Below are 20,839 nucleotides of genomic sequence, written 5' to 3'. Positions count from 1 at the left end.
ACAGTGTACTTACTCTTGAGGATCTGAGAAAAGAAATGTAATTTAATTTTTTCCTCATCTAAGGAGACGTCAAAGTGTGTCTTTGGCTATAACCCATCAGTGACAGAATTACTACAATTCTTTGAGCCAAGCCAGGCAACATGTTGATCATACAGGTTTACACTCCTACCACAGCAGCTGATGACAATGTAATCAGTGAGTTCTGCAAATAGCTTGAAGAGACATTAAAATACCAAGCAAAGATAACTCCCTTATAATTGGGGATCTGAATGTGAAAGTTGGAAGTGTAAGTTCTCAAAAAGAAATAATAAGAAACAAGGGTCTGGATTTACAAAATTACAGAGGAAGACATTTAATTGAATTCTGCTGCTCTAATCACCTGGTCATTATAAACACCATCTACACCCAACATGCTAGACGTTTTTACACATGGAGATCATCTGATGGTATGACAAAGAACCAAATCAACTATGTAATGATACAAACAATGCTGGAGATAGAGCAACCAAAGGATAAAGACTTCCAATCAATACTGCAAGTGGAATTAGTGAGTACTATCATGAAAATGAAGCCAGAGAAAGCACCAGAGGCACATAATGTACCTGCAAGTCTGTTAAGTGATTGATGCCTGCAGTATTGATCTCATGGGGAAAATTTGCAATGTATGGATGACTATAAAGTGGCTGGACAACTAGACAAAGGGAATTTTTCTGCCCTTTCCAATGAAGAGAGAGACAACAGAGCGTAGCAACAGTTATATAATCTCCTTGATCGTGCATGCAAGCAAAATTCTGCTCTACGTAATCTGGATTGCATTAAGCAAATGATAGAAGCAGAACTACCACCACAAGCTGAATTCAGAGTGGGACAAGGCACACGTGATCAAATTGTAAACATAGATCACATCATCGAAAAATCACAGGGAGTACATTCACCCGCTGATCATATGTTTCACTGACTATTCAAAAGTGACCAATACAGTCCAACTTGACTGTCTTTGGAGGATACTACAGAGTATTGTTGTAGCTGTGTCGGTCCCAGGATATTAGAGAAATAAGGTGGGTGAAACAGTATCTTTTATTGGACCAACTTCTATTGGTGAGAGAGAGAAGCTTTTGAGCTGCACAGCGCTCTTCTTTAGTCTAGAAGTGGTACTAAGAGGTTACTGGCAGATAAGGGGATTCCAAAGTATCTTATTGAATTCATCACAACACTCCACTGTCAATAACAGACCAGAGTGCTAACAGCAGCTGGTGACAGCGAGTGGTTTTCCACTCGGCAGGATGAGAGACAAGATGTATTCTGTCCAAGCCTTTTCAGGATGTAGCAGAATTTATTATGAGACAAACCCTGGGAGGTTTTGATAGAAGTGGAAGGAGCTGGGATTTCCATTGGTGAATACCTCCTAACCATCCTTAGATATGCTGAGGACATGATGCTCTTTGGTACAACTACTGATGGAATGCAATGAATGTTGGAGTGTGCAAAAGGACAGCTAGTGAGGAATATGGACTATCCCCAAATAGGCAAAACACAAGATTAACAAAACCAGGATGCAAATGGACACCACAACTGATGGTCAAGTTGTAGAGGCAGTAGATGAATTCAATTATCTGGTACCATACATATCCAACCAAAGAGACAATTCCAAAGAAATCCGAATATTAGGAATGACTTGCTCAGCCATGGCCTCTCTCATGAATGTTGGAAAAGCCATGGCATCATGATATGTATGAAGGTTCAACTGGTGAAAAGCTTAAGTTTCTCAGTAGCAAACTCTGGATGCGAATCATTGGAAATGAATGCTGCGGACAGGAAGAGAACGGACGCCTTAGAAATGTAGTGCTGCTGACAAAGACTCTTGGGTATCTCCTGGACAGAAGATTAGATAAGTGCTTATGTTAGAAGCGTTACTGGGGAGAATAAGACCCTGTTGTCAGAAGTCAACAGGCATAAACTAGCGTTCTTTGGTCACATCAGGCGCAGAGATGGAAATAACCTTGAGCAAACTGTCCTGGCAGGAACGGTAGTACAGGATAACAAGCGAGGACTTGGAAAGATGGAATGCGGCAGATAATTGGGAAGTCAGCTGCTGAGTGCTCAAAGCCAGTGATGGATCGAGAAGGCTTCTGAAAATTCTCCTTTGATATCAGCAATATTCAGACAAGAATAAATTAGTTTTACTTACTTAAAACCTTATTTTCACATTTTATCTCTAGCGTGAATTCAAATACACACTCCTCCTCTAGTCACCATTCCATTACAGGTCAGAAAGGGCAATTTAACTTGGCAACTTCTCTATACAGCGAAGAACCACTATAATCAATCATCTTTTTATGAATGTTTGCAATCCTGCCACTCACATAAAAGCTAAAGCTAAATAACCACCCTGACCCCATCCACTCCATAAACACAGTTTGCAGACTCTATTGACCCTTACCACTCCAGAGAGGGCAAAGGCAGCTGACATACATACTGCATTACTTTTTTCATTGGTCACTTTAAAATGTTAAACTACTCAATGTTTTTGTTTTAGATTTCTCTGTATTGCTCTGAGGATTATGCACAGCATGGTGGAGTACCAGAACAGAGTCAAGTTGTTTGTGGAATTTAACTTTGAACTCCCTGACTCTCAAATATTTATTTTTTCTAACAGCATTCTAATAAGGGCTTTTACTTTAACACATGCATATTGTATATTTTTACACACAATACTATCTCAATGGGCTTTTGTGGATGAAAATCTCTACCCAAGGATCAATTTACAGAAGGAAATCGGCCTTTACCTCAGAATACTGTATTTCTTGTGGCTGACTTTTCAATTATAAAACACACAGATTTGGCTAAGTCTACAACAGCAATTTCACAGCTGTAATTCACCATCGGTGGAAGCTGTAGAGTAAGCAGGACTCAGGTGTTTATACCACTGTGTTGTACCAGCTGTGAATTATGGCTATAAAGTGTTTGCTAGCATAGACAAGGCTTCAAAATCACTACAAGCAACACCATCCTGAGAAGCCAGGCAATGAGCTGTATACAAAGGAGTTATACACTGAAGTACAATTCTTAATTTGATCTGATTGGAGGTAAGAAATCAGTCTGGTGTTATTTCTGCAAGCTACAGCAACCAGCATTTGCTCTGACGAACACTCATTGAATGTATATCTAGAAATCCAACCCCCAACCCACAAATTAACTGGAACTGGAATCCAACTCTGACATCAGTGTAGCAGAAAAGCGTATGATGAGGTCTCTCTATGTGAAAGATTACAGGATTCCGAGCAGCTGTCATCATTTGATGCAATCCACAGTGGATTTTCGGTGTGTGAGATGGAGGTGAGAAGGACAAAAGGGTCATGCAATGCAGGAACAATAAGCTTGCATGGGTGCCCTATCTGGAAAAATAAAGCTCTCAGTACTGCAATACATTGAGAAACAAATGGATTCGCTAAAGACAATACCTCTAGCACAGACATTAGTAGTGATAAGGACCTTCTCCTTTCCATCACGAAACCTTTGGATTACAGCTGCCCGCTGCTCAACTGTTAGCTCACCACTCAAAACAGACACTTCATGCCCATCTCGAGTTAATTCCACCGATAACCATTTTGCATTTCTACGAGTCTAAAAATAAATGCAGGAAGCAAGCACACGAAATAAAATATCATCAGTATATGTTTCCAACCAAGGAGAAGTTTTCTGACACACAATTTAGGTCAGGATCCCAAAAGGACAACCAATTGGGCCAACAGGTGAAACAGACAAAGAGCAGTTGGTATAATGGAATCCTTCTGGGGGGCTCTGAATTATCTGTAACCTTTCAGTATACCTAATGTAAAAATACATGTGCTGGCAGAGAGCCAGAGTGGGGAAAGTCAATTGGCACCAAATGCAGTAAGGGGCGGGAAATGACCAATGACAGAAACCAGTAACATCTTCCAATTCTTTCAGAGCTAAATAAAAGCTCAGAACATAGGCTGGGATAGTGTATACTGACAAGCATTCCCAATGTTCATGAACACAGAGCGTGAAATTCAGTTGTTTGCTCTAAACCAGGGAACTTTAAGAGTAAGCACAGGTGGCCTGTTGGATCCTAGAGCAGAGAACATGAAGTATAGCAAGAAACCATATTTAGGATATGTATGCTCAGAATGAATAGCAGGGTATCAATAAAAACAGCTACACAGTGTGGCTTAATTGTAAGTGTCTTTGTGCAAGGGGTAATAAGCTGCATCTCTTGCTGGGAGAGGAGATGTAAAATAATACTATTTTTGAAAGATTACTACAGTTGGTAGCGAAATTGACTAAACATTCTATTAAGGTTGGATCCAGGTCAGCCACCAAGCAAGCCTGAAAAGCCTGTGGTAGTTCTGGGCTCTGTGGCCCACCAGCACTTCCCTCTCTTTAAATATAAACTTAGGTTCCCAGCTGCTTCTGTGACGAGCTCATGCACAGCACCTCTCAATTGAATTGTTTCACGTTCAAGCATGCAATGGGGACTGCAAATCCCAGATACTCAAGAGTGAGATATGCGGTGCCCAAGAGTCCACTGCACACCAGAGTGTGTAGCAAAACTGATATAGAAGTCACACAAGAACCCAGTGAAGATGCAACTGGGACTTCTGATAATCCTTTAATGTAAGTAGAGAACACAGAAGACCATCAAGGTGCATCTACTCTGCAGCTCGGCGATGTAAAACAGTGCTCTGGTAGACAGACATGGGCAAGCTTTGATTGAGCCAGTGTGTTAAAAATAGCAGTGTGGCCACGGCAGCACAGGTGGTGGCTTGGGCTAGCTGCCTGAGCTTTTACCCAAGATCTCAGACGGGATTGTACCTGGGTGGCTAGCCTGAGCTGCTACAGCCACAGCGCTATTTTTAGCTCGATCAAAGACAGCATATTCTATCTACCCAAGATGGGGATTACCCCTCCAGCTGCAGCGCAGACATCCCTTAAAAGTAAGAGGAGTCACAGCAGGCAGAGTTGTAGGAGTCTGGAGGAAGGTGTGCGTAGCGTAGAGGAACACACGCTGAGCAGTAATCCTCAAATTACATCCCATCTCCCACTGATAAAAACCCTCTTGCATTGTCCATAATAGGACTCCTTACTCTGTTGCCATCAGCATGGAAAGACAGGTCATTTTTTACTCCAATTTTTATGAAAGCAGCAATCTGGCTTTTACTGTGTGTGTAACAGCAACAGGAGAGCTTTACCTGACAGAAGATGATAGCCTGGCCGACAGTGATGCTCCCATAGATATTGCACAGGGCCTTATATTTATCTTTCTTGTTCTCACACAAGAAGTAGAACTGCCTGATATTGGTCAAGGTCATCTCCTCTCTGCGGAGTTTAATTATGTTGGGGTCAGGGATGATCTGCTCAGCAAACTGCAACACGGCATCCTCAAAGGTTGCTGAGAAGAGGAGCATCTGACAATCCTGTGGTAATACTCTAGAAAAGAAAGGCTAGTAAATTGTGTGGCATTTTTATCAGATAACAGCCTCAAGCCACATTCCCTTCACATTCCCGTGCCAACACTCCTTTCCTTATGATTACAAATGTCTTCCATCCATTCCAGTGATGGTCTAAGGTGACAAGTGGTTTATCAGAATGTGATATTTCCATGCAGTTACATGGAAGAAATAGAGACCCATCAATAGAACAGATCATAATAGTCCTGCTATAACGTTAGACAGGCTCTTAGGGTATGTCTACACTGCACAGGACAACAAGCCTGCGTCCACAGACTTGTGCTAGCCGGGCTCATGCTAACACGCTAAAAGTATCTGTGTAGATGCTGCTTTGACACTGTGGCCTGGGCTGTAGCTCAGCTTCTCAAGCTTAGGGGGATGGGTGCACTGTTAATGTATATAGAGCCATGTTAATTTGAGACTGAGTCTATAAGAACAGCAGATAAAATAGTAATACTCACATAGGCTTCCAAGTCAGAGATTCCTGAAATGGGAAATTTCCAGCACTCTGGCCTTCTACATTCAAACTAATTTATCGTCTCAACCTTAAGAGAATTTGGAGGGGTCCAGCTGATTTTAAACACTTACATTGAAAGTACCAAATTTGAAGCCACATCCATAGGAAGGTAGACGCAATCACTTTTTAAGGCCTGCTTTAAGAAAGCCTCTCTCTAGCTTCCCCTTCAAGTACATTTGAATATGGCACTATTTTATATAGAGTTTTTTCAGCAGTGGTTTAGCTAAAACTATTACTTAGTGATATAAACTGATTTGCAAGTTAAAACTGAGAATTTTGAAAACTAAACCACTATTTTCTCTGCCTTTAGCATTCAGGTGACTGACTAGTGTATTACCTCTGAATGCGGACACTCTGATCTAAGAAGCCCTGTGTGTCAATCATTACATCTGCTTCATCCAGCACAAACACACAGATCTTCTTCACATCCAGGAGCCTCAATTTGAAACACCAGTCTAGGACAGTCCCTGGGGTCCCGATTATTATCTGTTCTTCAATCTTGGTACCTCTTGGAACTGAGAGATAGAGAAGTTACTTTCCTGAGATAAAGTCTAATGTAACAAATTCTTAATGCACTTGCTACATTGAACAGACCAAAGATGCATAATAAAAGCACAATTATGATTAGCAGTGGGTTTTCAAATTTGAATACCATGGGTACTACTGATTTTCAAGCAGTCTGTCTGCAACGGTTCTAGAACAAAGCTTTCCAAAAAATGTTAATGAATTTTGTTGAAGTATGATTCTCTGAACTAATAATGTACCTAGGGAATCTATTCTGAGGAGGCAGAGTGCCTTTTCCCTTATTACTTGTAATTTCCCAAGGAAATTAACTTGCACCACTGTTTTAAACATTGCATATATGAATAACCTAGTAAAAAAAACTGATACCTAAGCTTGAGTTTCCTATTTTGATCATTTTTCTCTTAAATGTAGACTGCTACAACTAATGTTAAATAGATTAGTTCTAACAGACTTAAGTAATTGTATTTCCAGGAAAATACCTTATCTTACTTTCCCAAATGTTAAAACACAGAGGTTAGAGGTTCTCATCCATAAATCTTGGGCCCTTTTCCATTCAATACACACAAAAGATTCCACATATTAATTTTAAACAGTAAAACAGATTTTACTGTAAATAGATTTTCTTCAAAGCTGGTAGAAAACTTCAGATTCATATACACTACAGCCTGGCCTACACCTAAAACTCAGATTGACCTAACTACATAGCTCAGAGCTGTGAAAAATTTCACACCTTAGGTGACATAGTAACGTCAACTTAACTGCAACTGTAGATGCAGCTAGGTTGCTGGTAGAATTCTTCTATTGAACTAGTCATCACATGTCAAGGGGGCCAATTTATTATAGCAGTGGACTCCTCTCCATCCGCTAGCCTTTGTAGCAAGTGTCTATGCTACAGTGGCATAGCTGCAGACGTTTCAGGGGACCTAATTACAGCTTTCAATATGACTGTATATACACAAAAGCTTGGGACAACCCAGGACTTTCATCTGTTACAAAACAGTTAAGATCCCATCCACACTACAAAAGCATCACTGTACCGGGCAGCAGCGTTGGCATAACCTGACTAAGGGGTGACTACACTGTAACTAACTCCCTTGATATGGTAGTATCTGCAATGCAAACAGGATTTTGTGATTATACTATCCTCTGCTGCGTTAAATTGTGAAGGCAGAGATTAAAAACCTAGTTTCACTGATTAATGACAGATTGAGAGACCTTTAAGAACATTTCAATGACACCAAGGAAATTCCTTTGTAATTTTTTATATCATTTTTCAGAATGAAAGTGCATTGGTGAAACAATAAGGAAATAACTGATGTTGAACATGTTACCATGTAATAATGGCCCATGAATCTATCGCTTTTTATAAAACTTGCCTCTCCTGCAAAGAAACCAAAGATTCAGGAGGGCTAGACTGAAGCCCAGGTGGGAATTAGTGGCACTTCATAGTAACCAAAAAATTGCAAATGTATTTCTGCATACACAAGTTACATAATGTGGCTGTATCCCTCTGCCCACATTGTGTAATGTCAAATATGTCATTTGTCATGAGCTCCTTTATGCAAGTTGGGTATGCCTTCATACAGGTTAATACAGCCCCTAACAAAATGGGTATTATTAATATTAGCTAATACCAACACTAACATTAATTATTCCTGCATCTACTGAGAAGAGTGAATCAAACATACTTCTGTTCCCTCGGACAGCATAGGTAACTCCGATGTTGACACAAAGTTTTCCCATCTTCTCAACCACTCGCCCAGTCTGCACAGCCAGTTCATAGGTTGGAGCTAAACAGAGGCACTTTCAGATAGCAGAGAAGTGAGAAAGACATTATACAGTAGCAGATATGGAAGCACTCTATGAGCTGCATTGTTTAAATGCAGATTAAGCGGATGAAATGGAAGGTGTTGTGCCACTAATGCCCAGCCCATCTAATTTCGTTCATCCTAAAGTGCAATCCTGTTTAAAATAGTCCTTTGAAGCTCATAACACTGCCCAGGGTTTACATTGGCCACATCTCCCCCTAGAGAAGTTGCACGCAATCCCCCAATAACACAACAAGTTTGCCTTCATAATACAATGGACTCCAAAGCTATTTAAACTTAATTCTAGAAGACCTTCCAAACATATTGCAGGAAATTGTCATATCGGTCACGTGATTTAAGAAAAGCTGTTTAACAACAATTACATGCATGCTGACCAGCTAGCTAGCCTCTTCACTCAAGTAAATCCATGACACATTCATGACTTTATTACAAAAAAACACATGCGAAAAAAAACAAAAAACCCTCAGCTTAAAATGCATGTGAAATCTTTGATTTAGTTGCGAGGGGAGAAGACATTAGAATGACATATGTATTTAAGAGATGTATTCATTCCCTATCATTCAGAATGTTCCTGAAAGTGTAATGCAATTTGTTCTGTATTTGGGATATAATTTAACTGCTAAATTTAGCAAGTATGGATGAGAACAGTGACTTCAGGTAAGTGGTAGCTCTTTATGATCTATAACATTACTCTTCCAAATCAGGTTAGTTTATGATGAAAATCAATAGTGACACTTAAGCCAGTAAGAGTATTCATGTGAACAAGAATTTTAATTGTGAAATAAGCTATGGAGAAGAGCGATCATGAACTCTCAGTAAGTGCTCTTCAAACTTCTCTCTGTTTCCTCAAACTTAAATGAAAAATATTTCAAACCTGGTCTAAACCCAGTTAGCAAATATGCATAATATTTCTGTAAATTATGCTTTTAAGCTGGAGCTTTCAAAATTCATCTGAAACTATGTAACATTACATGATGTATAATGCAAAAAACGCAAGAAGTAAACACATTTTTGTTACAAAGCGCATCCAGACCAACAGGCTGAATAACCAAGATATTTAACCTAAAGGTCAGGGGGTTATACTGGAAGTGCTGGCATATCTCAAATGTAGCAGCATCATGAAATTCAAAAAGAAAAACAAAAACACTTAACATGAAACCCAATTAATTTTTTTTTAAAATGGTGCTAAAGTAATTTCCAGTACTGCAGCCGCCCCAGGTCTCTCTCTGCCCTAGGGTTTTACAATCATATCTTCCCATTTTAAAGAAAGCCCCACACAAATAAGGGAAACAGACTATGCAGGTGAAGCAATGAAAAATAATATATACAAAGAAAACAGAAAAGTCATTTAACCCCTTCCCACTACAGTCCATAGATGGTACAAGTAACAGTAGCAAAACATTCAGACTGTGATTTTTAAGCTGTGTCCCTTTAAGAAAGACAATATATTGCTATTCCTCCCAAATCACCGTAACCTTTTACCAGTGTTACCTGGGGGAATTTCTCAGCACCATTAACTCTGCTCAGCATGGCCAAAACAAAAGCTGCAGTTTTGCCTGTCCCTGACTGGCTCTGTGCTATAAGATTTTGGGGCCTGCAAGACAAAAAGATTTTACTATGTTATGCATAGGTTTTATAATTGCAAAAACATTTATAGTGTTGTAAGTCTACATGGTGTTCCACGCACAGAGAGAGAGTGCGCACGTGGGGGATTATACAGAAAGAGGGATTGCCTCAAGAGGTGGATTTTAAGAACAGAAAGATGACAGGAAGAGTCCCAGGCTCACTCAGCACAACACAAGGTACAAAACAGAGTTGTAGGAGATGGAGGAGTGAGAGAAGAGAACTAGGAAGAGTACAGGAGGAAGTCAGAACAGAGATGCAGGTGGATGGGAGATTATATGGGACCTGAAAGAAAGAATGAGTACCTCAAGCTGGATACAAGAGGCAGGAAGCCAGTGGGGGACTGATGACACAGTCAAAGCAGGATGAGAGGAAGATTACTTTAGCAGCATTTTGGATAAGATAGAGCAATGGTTTTCAACCCACATGCTGCTTGCTACCCAGTCAGCACCCAGTCAGCACACAGCTAGGACCGCAGTGGCAGGTGGGCAAGGTGGGCTGCAGGGCTGAACTACGCACAGCTAAAGTAGGGGACCAGCAGGTGTGGGGAGTGCAGGGGGCTGGAGAGTGGGGAGGGAGGGTGCAGCCAGTTCATGGAGGACAGACTCTAGGTGGAGGAATGGGTGGCAGTCCCTGGATGGCGGGGAGGGGGGACTGGATGCTGGAGGGGGCAGACCCTGGGGGGAGCATTCTGCCTTGAATGTGTGCCAACCCAGCGTTGGGGGGTCTGGATTCTTGGAGGGGGGAGACTGGGTGCATGGGGGACAGTCCCTGGCTGAATGCAATGCCTCTGCCATGCCACCCTTACAGGAAATTAATTAATTTTAACAGTTAATGTTTTGAATTACTTTGCTAATTTAACATGCTCTTGGTAGACATTTGCCAGTGTTGAAATGAAAGAGAATATATTGATTTGAATCACATTGCTGTTATATAAAAAATACTACACTTTTTTTTTCTTTGGCAGATGTACAGGTAGTGTATATATCTCACATGGCTGTGGCCAACATAACACCTAGAGAGCTGCATGTGCACCCACAATGGCAAATAGGTTGAGAACCAATGGGCGAGAGGATGGGAAAAGGTGATAAGCAGAAAGGTCAGACAGGAGAGGGTTATAGTCGTCAAAGTAAGAAATGGGCAGATTTTGGAGATATCAAAAAGATAACGACACGTCTTTAGACTCCTGACGTAGAGAGAAGGAAAGAAGAGTTAATCCTAACTGAGATCATGGATCTGGGTGGATATGTCTACATGGGATAAAAAAAAACCTCAGGCTTGCAGGGCTCAGGCTCCAGCTCTGGGGCTGAAAAGTTGCTGTGTGGATGTTCGGGCTGGAAACTATGGAGACGGAATCCTGAACAATTCTGCAGCAGCTGAGTTTGATATGACAGCTGGACATCCAAATAAAGGCAGCAGGAAATGGAAAGGCAGATCTCAGAATCACTGCCCTACATGGCAGTTGAAAGCATAAGAGAGAAGAGGAAAAACCATAGGCGTAGTTTGACTCTATATTTGGGGGGAGCAAAGCCCAACAGCATAGCAGGGCCCAGAGAGGTAGTGCCACCTCCATTCCAACTCACCTCATCAGACCAACCAGCCTGTCTGAATTTGGGGGGGGAGGTGGGGGAAGTGGCAACCAAAAATTGTTACTCAAAGGGGACAGAGGGACTCAGTTCAAAAAGTTTGAGAATCACTCAGGGTGCAGGCAGGGGGTAGCTCAGGGCTGTGTGACGGGAGAGGGGTAGCTCAGGGAGGGCTGGTGTCCAAGAGGATGCTGCTGTTGTGGGGCCCCGCCATGCGGGCAGCCCAGGTGGGGAAACTGACCTGGATGCACAGAGCGCCTGGTGTTACCGCTCAGACACACCCCTCTCCCACGTTGCTCTGCACCCCCAAAGGGGGCTCTGGTTGGCCCAAGCCCCTGAAGGGGGCATGGAGCCAGCTCTGCGGGGTTTGGGGAGGGAGCAAGGCCAAATGGAAGGCAGAAATCTCTCCACGCCCCCCAGCTCCTCCCCAAACTTCGCCCATGGGAAAAAGTGAATGGAGTCCTGTGGGACACCAAGACATAAGGAGCCAGGGAAGGAGACTAAACACTGCAGGTGTGATCAGCCAGGGAAGAGGAGAACCAGGAGGGCAGAGATATGAAAATCTCAACAGTTGTAAACAGTATGTTTTACACCTTGTTTCGCAAGTACTCACGGGTCTGCTAACATCATAGGAAGCGCTGTCTCCTGGATCTTGGATGGTCTGTTGAAACCCATTGCATAAATCCCCTGCAATAACTCTTTCTTCCTGTCAAACCAGGAAAAATCAAACTATTCACAAACAAGTGCTTGAGATGTCCTAGAAGGGTGGTTTTCAAACTTTAACATACCTATAATTAGACTAAAAAGTCTTACTAAATAACATGCGTTGTCCACCATTACAGGATTTTTCTTGCATGCACCCTGAAAAGAGCTCACGGACCCCAGTTTGAAAGACACTGCCCTAGGACATGCAGTTTAGGAAGCAGAATAAACAAAAAAATCTGCCCACTCTTTTCCTTGTCCTCCCCATTTCTCCCATGGGACTTCATTTGTTATACTTTACCATTTTCATGTGACAAAATTCATGGCCAAAATCAAAATAAAACTGGTAGATATAAGTCAGAAAAGTCATTCACACATGGTTTACAGATCCAGAACTGAAGCAGAATGCACCTTTCCGCTTAAAGAGGCGTAAGAGGGACAGCTGACGTCATTAGGATACATTAACTTGAATCCAGGACAGTTGTAAACATCAAGTCCATAACTGCTGCTTTTTTTCTCCTCACATTAAATAGCGAAGAAATCAGAGTGAGCAAGATTACTCCAATTTAAAGTTTTCACCAGGGGGAAGCAAAGCTAATTATCACCATGGTGGCTGCACATTTCCTAAACGCATACCATGAGTGTCCAGAAAACATTAGCACCAGTCGTTTATACAGTAAAGTTAATTTTTAATAAACTATCACTCTCGAACACGTATGTCACGTTGCCATCAACGGAAATTCAGCCTCCTCTGGAACGGAATGCGAAGCACCTTTACAAGCACTAGCAACATCAAAGGACAGTTCTGGACAGGAAGGGAATAGTTTCTTTAAATTGAAACGACAAAGGAAGATGAGGGAGGCTTGGACATAACTGTCAGCATGAGAATTTGATCAGGACAGTCAGGCATATGAAATTCTTTAAGAGATGGGCCACTGAGGTTATAAAGATGCTTTAGCAATGTTTAGTATCTGACTCTCACATGCTAAACGTCTTAGTTCAGTTACTGCCCCACTTGCTGTGTTCAAACAGTCCCCATTTCTGCTGAGGAAAGCAGGTTAAGTGTGACCTCTTAATATTTCTTTTATGTCCCTTATGAAAAATTATTGCCCAACCCACCTTCTATTATGAAATATAAAATACTGACCAATCCCAGTGCTCTCTGTCACAGAAACCACACATTCTCTTAGAAGAGGTACCACCAGAAGATCTTTTGCAGCATATTATCAGAATATTTTGGATTTAAAGCTCATGAAAACATGAGCCCAACTGTTCCTTGCTATGGCTCTAATCCTTGCTATGACTCTAGTCCAGCAGACAGAAAGGAAGACCCACCTGCTGACATAACACCATCATTTCCTATACACCGTCGGGTTTCCCTTGGAAATATTGCATCCGGATCTAATCCTAATCAGTGCTTGGGTACACCACAAAAACCACCATGTTTAAAACGTGGTTAGAAAACATCTGTGATCTAACCATATTACAACAAGGATTTTCACTGTCTGTGTGGAAAGACCAACTGATTAAATTATGTTTAGGAACTATATTTTTAGCCTCTATATTTACCAAGGTTAAAAATAGCTTCCATACTAGCAAGAAAAATAAAAAATCTGTTAGGTCTTTTTAAAGTGTCTATAACTATGGGATCTAAAAGTCTGTTATAATATGAGTGGACCACAATCATGTTTCGATGTGTTTTTTGGGTATGGTACCAGGACGTATTAGTCTCACAAGATCACAATAAAGTGGAATGAATGGATCCCTCAGTATATCCACGTCTTCTCGATTTTAGCTGGACTGGGTTATTACTGTATTTTGAAGCATCACTCCCAATTTCAAAGGACACTGAGTTACAGAACATGACTAAAACCCCCATCTAGTTACTACTGGCTCAAGGCTCCCCTTGATCTGAGCCTGCCCTTTTTCAGTGTTTAGTTATGTCCTAGGTACTCACAGCCGCAGTTCTTCAAAGGTTTTCACTGAGAAGAGAGGGGAGCTGGGATCTCGCTGCAGGACTTCAACATGATGACTGGATTCTACCAGGGACTTCCGGATAAGCTTGTTTAAAAGGGAATTTTCTGCTAAATCCACTATGTGAACATGAAAAGAAAAAAAAAAGGGAGAAACCACATTTGGCAGGTTGTATGGAAGTCACAGCTTAGTTCTCATAAGTGCTAGAAATGGAGTGTTTTTAAAACAAGAAAAGTAAATACAAGCTGCCAGAAAGAAAAAAATGAATTCCACACTCAAGTCACAAAGCATGACAGGGCTGATATACCTTTGCCTCAAACAATGGAATTAATGCAACAATAGATATGCCCACTTTGAGGAAAAAGAAAACTGTGCCACCGTTACAACCCAAGTGTAAATTGGCCCAATCTAGCTCACCTTGCAAACTCCAGCTAACTCAGTGAACTCCTACACTCCTCCGAGATTCTTGATGCACCACTACAGCCCTCTTTGAGAGAGGCCAATGTGCTCTTCCCTGACTCTTCCATCCCAGAGATCCCCATACTTGTGTGTGTGCTATCCCTGACATTCCCCTGATCTTGCCCTTTCTTCCTTTTATTGCGAGGCACTTTGGTTTCATTCTGAAATGACGAAAATGTAAAGAGTTTTCAATGTAAACAGAAAAATTGCTTATCTCACCCCCATCCTCAACATTAAGGACTTGAATAATATTAGGGTTTGTCAACAAATGGAGCTATTACTGACTGACTATGTGTGGAGAGACCACTGCTGCCTACCATGTTCACCAATATGGTCTCACTGTTCCTTGTGCTCCCGGTCTATATCCGTCCATTGACTCAGACTGCAAGCTCCTTGGGGCACAGACAGCCTTTTTGTTCTGTGTTTGTACAGCACCAGCACAACTGGGTCCTGGTCCATGCTTAGAGCTCTTACATTTATGGTAATTCAAATAATAAATTAAAAATAATATTGCAGAATAAAAGTGTTCACACATGGAGTTATTCAAGAAGAGCTGCTCCTGAATAGTGCCACGTGTAGACAAGCTTTTACAATAATTCTAGTTTCATGCTGTTCAGACCACTTGAGAGGTAATGAACCACGATCAATTCTTAGGTGAGTCAATATCTCAATGGCTGTGTTGAGTGCCAGAATAAGCTTTAATCCAACTCCAGGCATTGGCTTTTTCAACTAGCACTGAATATTTTAAAAGGATACTACTTAGGACACAGCTATATGCAAAGATCATGTATACAGTTGCACAAGTCTGATATTTGTAGACTAGAACACTGGCAAAACTTTGCTTCTGAAGGATCTACATTAAGGGACTAATCTCCCATCAATGTGTAATGCCTAAGGATGTTAAGGAGCATTTGAACAAATGCATCAGGGAGGAAAATAAACCAATTCAATGGTCAAACAATTGATTTAAAATTACACCAAAAATATGTAAAAACATTAAGGTTGCAAAGTCAACCACGCAAAAGTTAAAGAATGCCAGAATTCGGGGGGCCAGTGCAGCCTTGATTCACCATCCCCCCAGTGCGTGTATGCATTATGATTTGGCTTGGAAGGATTAGATTTTTATCAGTAAACAGATTTCACTGTGCACACAAACCAATGAAAAAATATTTCTATCAATATTAAATGAACTTTACAGACAGGCTAAGAAAGAAAAATGCTGCTTGAGAACTTTGATTTAAGGATATTTAGTTTCTGTATTTTGACATGTGATGTTGACAATTTTTGTTTTAATGGTTATAGAGCATTAACTTTTTGAATCTCAATGTCTCCTGTTAAATAATTGTCTGACCTCAACCCAGAATTTCCCTCAACCATGAAAATTTAAATCAAGAAAAATAAAAAAGGTTTACAAATAAACTTCTATATTATCTACTGAATTTATATAAAAATCAAATTCTGCCAAGCCTAATTATGATACAGTCTTTAATTACATAATCCTATACTATTTTTCCCCACAGGACCCTGCCTCATTCAGTGCACAGGACGAACCTGGTCTGGGATAAACCAGGACTGTATAGCAAAGGAAGCTGTTGTCTGTTGGACCCTTGCCTCATTTATTGTAAAAACTATAAGTGGTGTAGTGAATGAGGCAGGGGATTGCAGGAAGAGAAAGGATGGTCCCATGGTTAAAGCAGTTGAATGCTATCCTGAAGAACTGGATCCTATCCCTACTTCCAGCACAGAGTTCCTATGTGATGCTGGACAAGTCATTTAATCAAAATGTTCATAGATGTGGGAGTGAGTCACAGCAGTAGTAAGGTTGTCATGGTCTACGTGGACCAGCATTAGAGAGTGATGAGACACACTTTGCCAAAGGGTTTCACAGAAATTTGCTGACAGTAAATGGCAAGAAACAGGAATTATTGGTTTATTCCAGATTCTATGGCAAGTGTTCTCTAGTGGGCACAAACCCCTCTCCGTTTCCCCAAGCTTTTGACCCCTTTTGCTGTGTCCCCTCTAACCTGCCCCTGTCCCAGTCCTGTTTCTTCCCCACACCAGTCTCATACTCCATTCCTCACCAGTCTCAGTCTCCTTAAACAGCCAGTTCCTCAGGTGTCTCATCCCAGTCTCAGTCTCCTTAAACAGCCAGTTCTAGACTCCCAACCAGGGGTTTCAAGCCAGAGTCCCAGTCTCCCCCACACTCATCCCCAGCCTCTTTCCCAGCCAGTCCCAGTTCCCCCACTCCTGGCTCCTTACCCAATCTGTCTCACTACCAGAGCCTTCACTTGTCCCTCCCTGTCTCAATCACCCCCACGGGATCTCAGTCTCCCTCTCCAGGTTCCTCATCCAATGCTCCAGCCCCTCTCCTTGTTCCAGTCTTTGCCCAGTCAATCCAGTTCTCTCCCTGAACCCAGCTCCCCACCAGATGTCTCCCCCTCCCATTGTTCTCCCCCATTCCAAGTCTCTCTGCTCCCCAATCCATACCCCCTCTCCTCATGCAACCAGTGCCAATCTCCCTACCCTGACAACTCCAAGTCCTAGTTTCTCTACTCCCACCCACTAGACTCCTTGTCCCAATCTACTCCCCACCACCACTCTGGTCTGGCTCCTACCTCCTCTAATTCAAGTCAGACATATTCCTTCTCTATGCTGCCTGAGCATCAGTGGGGGATCATTGAAAGCACAGAAGGGGCTATCTCCTGCTCTCAGATCCAGTGCCTGATCCCACCCCAGCCTGCAGCAGTCAGGCACAGCAATTGTAGGGAGCTCTGGGCTAGAACATGCTCATTGTACAGAGAATCTTTGCAGGATTTATGTAAGAAGCTCCAACAAGTCTACTGAGCACATGCAAATAGATATTTCAATGGCTGGTAACTTGGTTGCATTTGGGCATTTTCCATGGGAACAGCTAACAGCATCTCTCTGACACAAAGGCCATGCCCCTGCCAGATTTCAAGTCCCTGCTCTAAAGTATGGGACACTGGAGCTTCTCAGCAAAACAGTGTAAAAACACAATATAGCAAAATAATCTATTTTTCCATAGCCTTGATTCTCAAAAAGGGCTACACCATTTTGGCTAAAACTTTCCAAAACTAACTCAGCCTGAAGCAGATACCCAACATGGAAAGTCTCAGCCTAAATGTTAACATCTGGCTAAGCTATAACTATCTGAAAATGGGGTCTGATAATGAGAAGTGTCAGGCAATGTTTATTATTTGCATTGTCAGAGCATCAAGGAGCCCTAGTCATTGACAAGGACCCCATGTGCTAGGTGCCGGACAAACACAGAACAAAAAGGCAGCTGGCGGCGTTGCGAGCTCCACCTGGAACTCCAGCAGTTATGATGAAATAAATACCCATTATAAATATACCACATCAACAAGTAGGCTACATCGATTTGTAACCTAGCGAGCTGTGAAGGCAAACTGCCATGTATAGAGACCTACTGACTTCAATGGGGCTCAGCCCACGCAGATCACAAAGCACAATACAGACTTAAGTTGGCAATTAGAGCATTAGGGGATTAGAGTTACAAAAAATATATTCAAGAAATTTTATTTCTCAAAAAGCCCTCATTTTCTGATGCAGAGGAACACAGACACTCAAGAGTAACAGTACCAATTTCATCCTGCTTTAAGGATGTCATTTTCCCTACTGATCTCAATGTTAATTTCACTTTTATAAAAAAACCTTTTATCTAAATGAAGCCCAAAATACTCAATTATACAAAATACACACAGAAATCACTTCACCAAGCACTGAACAGCGGCTGCCAGAAAGTGTTCAGCAACAATATAAAAGTTTGGTACAGGAAGTCAGTAAGTATCTCACTGAATTTCAGAATACCTTTTGACAATGAGGGGAACAAAAGTAAGCATAATCTATCTTTAACAAATGGTAATTAACAAGAATAAACCTTTAACTTTGGTTATAGAAAGTTGGCCTATTCCACAAATAAAGGCTGTAACAAAAGTACAATTGAAGCCATTTTGTCTCATCTGCATTCCATGTTGTCTTGTCTGTTAGACTGTAAGCTCCTTGGAGCAGGGACTATGCTTTTTCTATGCCTTTTACAGTATTGCGTAAATTTATGGAGTGATAAGTGTGACCTGTATGTGCCTAGGCTAGCCCATCTGAAAATGCCAAGGTCAGGGCAAGCTGCAAAAGGAGAGCAGATTCTCCCAAAACTGGTGGCTAACACTGAAGTTAGATTCACCAACCAGTCAAACAACTCCCCACACAGGTTATCAAGAAGCCAAAACAAGAAGTTACACAGCCCCCTTTATTGCATTTCAGTCTCTGGCTCCCAATCAGCAACTAAATCCAGTAGAGAGATAAGTTACTTAAAACTCTATTCTCTTTACAAAAAGTTCTCCTGAACCCAAAGGGTCAGCCACATTACCAGATCAATATAGGTTTGGTTCTTACCCAAAATACCATGCTGCCAGCCAATCCTTTGGTAATTAAAGCTAAAGGTTTATTAAAAAAGGAAAGAAACAAACAAGCTGAGAGATATGAAATGGTCAAAGCAATCAGATGACTTCAAATGACTTCAGAGTCTATATATATCAGGTTCTCTGCAGGCTTGGACATTTCCTCTGGAGTACACCCTGTACCTGGATGGGTCTCAGTCCTTTGTTTCACAGCTTCAGATGTAGAGTGGTTGCTCCAGAGGTAGAAAGCATAAATGAAGACAAGACGGAGATGGTGCAGCAGCCTTTTATAGTTTCTGCCACGAGACTTGCACTTTCTTTGTCCCAAACATAGCCACACAGCACCTGGCATGGAAAAGCCTCAGAGTCCCCGTTCATAGGCATGCTTCTACATGTCCTGATGACTCCTAAGGTGTAGTCCTTGGTTTCTCTCCCTTGGCTCACTGTATCACTGATGGTCCTTGACGAGTCATTAATGCTGATGCTAATCTGCCTGGCGGGTGTAACCCGGTAGCACAGAACAAATTTTTGGATACAGATATATCACACATATCCATAACTTACAATACAAAAATTATACCTACACATAAACATCATCATACTTAGCACACTCACCCACAAATCCAAAACATAGCCAATAGAGCCTGATTCTAAGATGAACAGACTTGACAGTGACCCTTTAATCAAGTAGAACTTGAAAAAGTTTTGTGATCCCACCTTTATCATCTTCCTTCTCCTCCTCTTCTTCAGAACTTGCATAATTTTTCCCTTAAGGAAAGAAAACCACAAAACTGAAATGAAATGTATAAACATATAACAGAATACTTTTATGTTAAAAACCAGACAGTCTGTGCCAGGCTGAGTATTGGTTAGCCAACAATTCTTCATAATCCAAGATTTTAAAAGATACAGCTAGTGAGAAGCCAGCACATTTTATACATTATATTATACTTTTAAAAATCAAAACTTTGGGGATCTTATGTACTTCTACCCTGATAGTTGAGTACTTCAAATGTAAAGTTTTTAAAGTTTAATAACTAAGAAGAATGGAAAGATTTCCATAGGAGATTGAAATGATCAGGATTACTTCTTCAGACAAAAGACAAGAGGGGACAATAATGAATGGCATAGAGTAGGTAAAGGTACTTCTATTTACCCTTTCTCACAATACAAAAACGAAAGGACATCCCATGAAATTGAAAGAAAAAATTAAATTTGATAAAGGAGATAATTTTATGCAGTATATAATCTGTTGGCAGTGCGTTCCAACAAGAGTCATTGCCTTCATTGAGTCCTAGAGCTTAATGAGAGTCGTGAAAGGAACATACAGTTATATAGATACTGAGAAAACCTGCAATTATATTAGACAGAATGAAAAAAATAAATATGCGGAAATCAAACCAAAAGCTAGAGAAACGTCAGCGTGGCTTGTACATGATCAGAATCTAAAGGGCACGGCTCTTAGGCTTGATTCACCTGATGAAGGATGAGAGGAAGCAGATCCCACTGAGAGGAAGCCAATATTACCACTGTGGTGCTTATTAATACTCTTTCCAGGAAATAAGGAACTGAACAAAACCAAAAGGTTATCAGGAGGCATGTCTGAAAGAATACATGGTCTAAAGCACATAGAGAACAGAGATGCTCCTAATGGATCTACAAGAGATGCTGTTGCCATGCAGGAGACTATGCTTCTGAAAGGGCTGTCTCACACCTT

At 41.3% G+C, this 20,839-nt stretch overlaps 1 protein-coding gene across 3 annotated transcripts in view; it reads right to left on the bottom strand.

Moving 5' to 3' along the window:
* The window catches only part of DDX25 (DEAD-box helicase 25), a 31,823-nt gene that overhangs the window by 8,741 nt on the left and 2,243 nt on the right, over window positions 1-20,839 (bottom strand). For all 3 annotated transcript variants that reach the window (XM_067563373.1, XM_067563364.1, XM_067563355.1), the window contains exons 3-10: window positions 19,840-19,890; window positions 14,211-14,346; window positions 12,165-12,257; window positions 9,834-9,936; window positions 8,202-8,316; window positions 6,326-6,503; window positions 5,214-5,451; window positions 3,462-3,624 (exon numbers count right to left, since the gene is read on the bottom strand). In XM_067563373.1, coding sequence (XP_067419474.1) covers window positions 3,462-3,624; window positions 5,214-5,451; window positions 6,326-6,503; window positions 8,202-8,316; window positions 9,834-9,936; window positions 12,165-12,257; window positions 14,211-14,346; window positions 19,840-19,890 — 1,077 coding nt within the window. The remainder of the gene's footprint in view (window positions 1-3,461; window positions 3,625-5,213; window positions 5,452-6,325; window positions 6,504-8,201; window positions 8,317-9,833; window positions 9,937-12,164; window positions 12,258-14,210; window positions 14,347-19,839; window positions 19,891-20,839) is intronic.

The sequence above is a fragment of the Emydura macquarii genome, unplaced genomic scaffold (genome assembly GCF_026122565.2).
Source record: "Emydura macquarii macquarii isolate MOO-44397 ecotype Brisbane River unplaced genomic scaffold, CSIRO-AGI_Emac_v2 contig_312, whole genome shotgun sequence".
NCBI classification, from domain to species: Eukaryota; Metazoa; Chordata; order Testudines; family Chelidae; genus Emydura; species Emydura macquarii.
Note: the sequence above shows the minus strand (reverse complement) of the source record. Positions and strands in the feature narration are given on the sequence as shown.